Source organism: Papaver somniferum, chromosome 7 (genome assembly GCF_003573695.1).
Source record: "Papaver somniferum cultivar HN1 chromosome 7, ASM357369v1, whole genome shotgun sequence".
Classification (NCBI taxonomy): domain Eukaryota; kingdom Viridiplantae; phylum Streptophyta; class Magnoliopsida; order Ranunculales; family Papaveraceae; genus Papaver; species Papaver somniferum.
The window spans coordinates 31,372,823-31,378,929 of record NC_039364.1 but is presented as its reverse complement, the minus strand read 5'-3'; the positions used below and the strand labels follow the sequence as shown (position 1 = coordinate 31,378,929).

Sequence of the window (6,107 nt, the reverse complement as noted above, 5' to 3'; positions counted from 1 at the left end):
AGTAAAGAAGCTAAGGATATAAAAAATAAAATAGATAAATTGAAAATAATAAATCTGTTTTTATTTTCTACTAGTAATTTATTTCGAAGATGCGAGCATATTAAAGATGTAGCACCCAAGTGCATCCTTATGAGAGCTGTCACGAGGGTGACCTCGTCGCAGACTCACAGCATGACTCAATAAACAAAACAAAAAATTCTATGAAAAACAGCCAATTTGATTTAAGTGGACTGTTGACTCATTTCCGTATGCAAGCTATGCCATATGTCTACAAGGAAGACAACCGTAACTTAAAGGCCATACAGAACAATAAGATATACAGATTAGCATGCATGGGGGGAAAATTGACCACCTGAATTTTTATTATTTATTTATTTAAGTATTTTAAGACCTGAAATCTCATTAGTCAGAATTATGCAGGTAACAGCTCTAGAAAGTACTGAGAATCAGTAAGCAGTGCATACTGGCCTATGTTCCAACAAAGGCGTTTGAAAGTTCATAGTTGGAAGAGTTTATGAAGTTCAGGTGTAGTGCAAGATAAAGCACAGTCGTACTTTTATCAAACAAGACCGGAAGAGGCCACAACCTTGTTCCAATTTGCAGCACAAATTTTTTTTGCCTTATCACATTCTTCCTCCTCTTTCGCGACTAGCTCGATCGTGCGTAGCGTTTCCTCCGTCCACTCCTTGAAAGATCCTCTGAGTCGCCAACAATTCAAATAATTACCGAACAAGCCAGCAATACTACCAGACACAAGCTCGTTAACTGAACTGATAAATAATTACACTATTCATCAAATTTCATTTTACCTCATCCTCATGTAGGAGTGTCTGGAATGCCATTGCCAGCATCAAGAATTTCCTTCCAAACTTTAAATCCCCCAATGTCTGATAATAAATAGAGGCACGTTTGACTAACAACTTCATGTTATTATACGAGCAAGAGATTTCACACTTGAGCTCCTATAAGATGAGAAAGCAAACAGAAAACAAAATAAAGATTAGTATCAGCTGCAAAAAAATCATGGAACATTTACATGCTTTTAGTAATACCTCGAACTCTTCCTTTCTTGTAAGGAAGTTATCAGCCTGGAATTCATTCTGATTGTGTTGAAATTTCCCAAGAAGCGCGAGCTTTTCTTCCTTTTGTCTGATTGCCTCAGTCTGAACATCTTTGTCTGCCATTCCCAAGTTCGAATCCCAATAATTATTCAACACCAAAAGAAAATGCTCAGATTTATTGTCCTCCAACAGTTGAATGATGATCCAATGTTTGTCGATATCCTTAAGTGATGCATAACTTAACATGCATGGTCGAAAACCTACGAAGCATCTGTTCTCCAGCAATCATACAAAAACTCCTGAGTGGTCTTTCACAGAAGTAAGATGCAGCTAAAGAATAAGAATTGGAAATCAAGTGAAGGATAAGATTATCCTGATAACCTCTTCTTTTTCGTCAGTGGGTAATGGTAGAAATACTCATTAGCATAGCCTCCATGCAGAAGCATATCCTTTCCCGCTACCAATTGAGTAAAAGCACGCTAAAAATGTAAAAAGAAAAACCAAAACATCTCAATTAGGAATAATAATTATGTACGTAGTATGAACCAGGCAAGCAAAAATATGTAGGCATTTAAATTATTACATTGAAGATTTTGTAATCGACGTATACTTAATTCTCTTGCACTTTTAAAACCACCATACACTGCCTTGTTAATCGCTTGAGAAACATAGGGTCTGATGATATCTTCCACTTCTTCAAAACTTGTCCACCGCAACAAAGCCTCCACATCAGAGCTGGAGTAGTGATAATGTAGGCAAAAATTAATTTAGTGATTTTACACAACTTAGGCATAAGTACAGTAACGTTGAGAACAAAAGCAGGAATAATTATAACGTAAGATGAACCATAAACAAGATTAGAAAAGATGTACGAAATTTGATAAATAAAGAATATAAGATTAAGAGGAGAGGGGGTTGAGTTACCTGTTTTCACTGCTTTTTTCCTCGGTGTTGCCTTTGTTTTATTCAGAATTCGTAACCTAATTAAACAATCGAACACACTTCTTGTATCTCCAAATTTATTCGGAAAACAAAAGTTTCAGGCCACGGGTTATTTTCAAGTAATTCCAACACAAAGTGGAAATTGCCCTATTATTCACAAATACCCTCTATCAACTATAATTATACCCCTACCCTCTTAAAAGGAAATAAATTTAATTATCAATACCAACTTTACCCCTTATCCGGCTATATTTGTTACTGGGTAGTCATATGCCCTTTCAAGTAGCAGAGCAGAGTCCGCAGACATATTTACAAACGGGTTGTCCGGTACACGTCCTGGTTTTCTAAGAGACAAGTTGAAGAGCTAAGAGTCTGTAAGTTATGAAGACAAATGACAAATCAATTGCAGATTCAATCAATGAATAAATCAAACATTTCTTTTAATTCAACTAGTAAGCAATCTTTTAACTCTGGGAACAAAAGAAAAAGAAAACTCTCTTAGGAAGTGAGAAAAAAACAAATCTAATACAGTTAAGAATCAGATATTCTATGCCTAAGAACCACCAATCATTTACATAAAAGAACTTTAAATTGATACCATGCAAATCGGCTTCCTGTTCCATCCAGAAAACGATCAGTGTGCCACCCTTTAGTTTTTAACTTGGAGACAAACTTTGGAAATAAGTTATTCATTTGCTCGTAAGCTTCTTTGAAGTTTGTATCATTCGATGAATTTACAGATGGTTCCACATTTGCAGCTAATGCGGCCACTATCCACCCTTTAAGTGCGTCTTCGCCTGTTGCATTTTGCGCCAATACCATATCGGTAGATTTACCAGTACTACAACTTAATATAAACTTCTCATCAGGGAACATTTCCTTCAGTTCATGAAGTTTTGAAGGCTTAATGGCTTTACGAATAGCTCTACCAACCTTCACACTTCCTGCATCTTCTATCAGTCGCCCCGGAAAGAGAAGATCTTCTTGGTATCTTAGGTCTGCAGGACTTGATATCTTTCCTCTCTGGATTTTATTGTGGTGGGAAAATGCATCACATTATGTAACATTAAAGGATCTTCCAAACTAAATCAAAAGTATAAGAATCACACCTTAACAAAGTCTGCTACAATCATGGCTGTCCGTTGTGGATTCAATGTATTAATTGGAGCAGCTCGCATTTCTTCAACAACACTATATATGTGCAAGATGGAAAGCACCGGACCAACTACCATCTACAAAAAGTAAAGAAATGAAAAGCAGTAGAACAGTTATAACCTACTCTCTAAAGTTTTTCTACTTTATCCTCTAGCTGTTTAGATTTTAAATTGTGACCAATTAATATCTGAACGTAAAACTGTTCTGTTGTTATTACTTTCTAGATAAGAAGGTTTACCTTTCCTTGCATTGTTGAACACACTGTAGAAGCTAGTTGAATGCCTGCACCTAGTCCTACGACATTGAAAAGAGTAGAGATGGCCTCCCCTTTTGCGAATAGGTCACTTAAATTGCCTTCTTTTGCAAAAGAAGAATATATTGGCAACCTTGTTGCTCTGGCTGCAACGGTTGCCATTCCCTATTGCATGCAAAATAAACAAGAAGTCAGTTTGAGATAATTTACATTGTAAAGGTACATGAGCAAAAAGATACACTGCAACTACTGTTTCCCAGTCCCCGTGGACAGAAATAGGGATTGACAACACAATATATAGCAATTACAGGGTTGATGGCCAAAAATAATCTATCATTACTTCTCAAAAACATAATGCAGAAACATTAATATTTTATTTCATGATACAAAAGTGTACCTTTGCAAAATTTCCAAGTCCAGCCATTTCAAGAAAAAGATGGGGACATAGCGGAGATAGAACTTCCAGTCCGGTGCCAAGGTCATAGAGAACATCAGCTGCATAAGAAAGAAAAACAATGTGTGTTTGCTTTAAAACATCTTTAACTTGGAGAACCAAAAGATATCTAAACACTTGATTAAGTTGTATGATTAGCTAATCGCAAGTAGTATATGTAGAATAGACAGTGTAAAGGGCGAACGGAAACAGAAGGATGCAAATACAAAACACACACCCAGTATCCTCCAACGCTTTGGCTCTGAATCCATTCTGGCACCCAAGTTACTACAGATTAATTTCCCCACATGCTGCATTCCATCCTTTAGAATCTGGCATATCAGCAAGGTTGAACCTAAGAGTAACTTAAACAAGATCTTCAATTCTAAAATCTAGATGGGGTTCAACTTAGTTCTTACCCAACTGACAGCAGTTGCCTGTGCAGGGGTAGGTCGCAAGCCTGCAGCAAATAGCAGTGACTGTACAAATTTAAGATTAGGGCACCACACGAATAGGAGAAATCAGTCTAATTGTACACTACAACACCCCTTAGGATGTATAACTACAATTATAAGAGGACAGATCCAAGTTGCAAATATATGAGATGAGATTCTTTCTTGGCGAACAAAGTATGTCAGCTCTATCTACTGGGTGGATAAACTACTTGGATGGGGTACACGCTATAGGGATAAGAAGATGTATAAGCTTGATACTATCAAGAAACAATGGATGAGCAAACAGGCTAGTAAACTGCCATCTGACATTCTCACTTAGGCTCACATTTTATGCCCTGAATAGTTGAACTTGCGAGCCCAATTACATTCCGGATACCTTAGCTATTCTTGGATGCAAACCAAGAAAATTACTTGGCTGCAAGCATGTATTAAACTGTAAAGACTTGTTTGAATTGTGCGAATTTCAGAAACTCTGAACCAACTCCCAACTAGAACCCTTGTTATAATAAGGTAACTAAAAAAGTAAAAAGATTATAAACCGCTAACATACAAGAAACAGAAGAAGACCTGAGTTGACAATACTGAGAGTGCAGCACTAGTAAAATGTTGCATTGCTCTGAATTGAGTGTATCTAAGGTACCCCTCATTTACACTGCATCATCAGTAAAATTGCAAACCAAAAGTTAAAAGCGAAATAAAAGAAAACCAAATCTATAGTAATAATACCAAGAGTAACTGATGAGATTACCTGTAAGGATATCCTGATGGAAAAAACTTATTCAGAAACGATTCAACGACTTTATGAGCAACCGGTCTAGAGTCGTCTACCAGCTTAACCTACAGGGAAAGGTCAATAATCTCAATTCAGCTTAATGAAACATACTGTTGTGTTTGATAATGAGTATAACTTTAACACCATATGAAATTGGATGAATTTGCAGAGCTCTATTATACATTACTAGGGTATAGGGTTTATGAAGTATGAGGAATTGCAGGCAGTAAAGGAACCCTAAAACTGAAATTCAAAAAGCGTGTGAGAGATAGACTTACAGATAAACTACCATTTGGTTCGAACTTATACTGGCGTGAAACAGTGTCAAGGGTTTCGACCCATGAAACAGAGCGTTGTTGTGATGGGTCTTCTTCCTTGTCTAGGTCTTTCTTCTGCATCGTTATCTTTGCCTGTGAATTCCATTAAAACAAATACATAAAGATGTAATCAATTCGGGGAAAAGATATTGGAAATGAATTTTATCTGGTCTTCTTATTTAATGGAGATTGGAATTACCAGCACGTTCATGGTTTAGTAGTGGTAGAGAAGAGGTCCGGGAAGCAGCAGCAGACGATAAGTACAGTGAAGATATATGAAACATGGTTGGCAAAACTGTACCAATTTATTCGTTGAATACTCCACGAGTCCGAAGAATGAAAATCGGGAGTATGTACCCCTAAAAGGTTACTCATTACCTGTGCTCCGGGTTGCTCGAACATTTTAGATCCAGCAACATAACGACGACGGGCATTTTTATATGCGGTTGGTTGCGATGATATTTGAAAGTGAAAAATACTAGAACCCCCTATTATATGGGTTCAATATATAGAAGCCCCACTAAATGGATCCTACACTATCAACTCCATTCTTTCACATTTGCATATTTCTAGGCCCAGAACTTTTATTTTAAGGGCTTGATAATAAAGTGATATTTTCGTAATGACAGTATTACCCTTTTCTATATATACAAGCATAAAATAAGTAGATACACTTTCATTTCTCAATTTTCTTTCTCTCTCTTGCCTCTCTCTCTCGT

General features: G+C 36.8%; 1 protein-coding gene across 4 annotated transcripts; it reads right to left on the bottom strand.

The window, feature by feature from the left end:
* Nucleotides 1-329: 329 nt before the first annotated feature.
* LOC113296866 (protein root UVB sensitive 2, chloroplastic-like) lies at nucleotides 330-5,717 on the bottom strand. Of its 4 annotated transcripts, none has more exons than XM_026545224.1 (17): nucleotides 5,588-5,716; nucleotides 5,350-5,481; nucleotides 5,048-5,136; nucleotides 4,867-4,951; nucleotides 4,264-4,323; nucleotides 4,083-4,176; nucleotides 3,809-3,906; nucleotides 3,397-3,576; nucleotides 3,113-3,235; nucleotides 2,602-3,026; nucleotides 2,239-2,375; nucleotides 1,986-2,150; nucleotides 1,645-1,796; nucleotides 1,443-1,540; nucleotides 1,053-1,332; nucleotides 810-962; nucleotides 330-698 (listed from the first exon to the last, which is right to left on the bottom strand). In XM_026545224.1, coding segments are annotated over exons 1-11 (1,299 nt in total). In that variant the 5' UTR covers nucleotides 5,600-5,716; the 3' UTR covers nucleotides 330-698; nucleotides 810-962; nucleotides 1,053-1,332; nucleotides 1,443-1,540; nucleotides 1,645-1,796; nucleotides 1,986-2,150; nucleotides 2,239-2,374. The 4 variants fall into 4 exon arrangements, with proteins under 4 accessions (XP_026401009.1, XP_026401010.1, XP_026401008.1 ...); XM_026545225.1 differs by having other exon boundaries at nucleotides 1,986-2,041; XM_026545223.1 differs by having other exon boundaries at nucleotides 1,986-2,375.
* Between the last annotated feature and the right edge of the window lie 390 nt (nucleotides 5,718-6,107).

Coding starts and splice junctions, on each gene's coding strand:
- LOC113296866 (XM_026545222.1), bottom strand. Junction 3,577..3,808: donor GACTTGGAAATTTTGCAAAG/GTACACTTTTGT, acceptor TGCATGCAATAG/GGAATGGCAACCGTTGCAGC. Junction 3,236..3,396: donor GTTCAACAATGCAAGGAAAG/GTAAACCTTCTT, acceptor TACTTTTTGTAG/ATGGTAGTTGGTCCGGTGCT.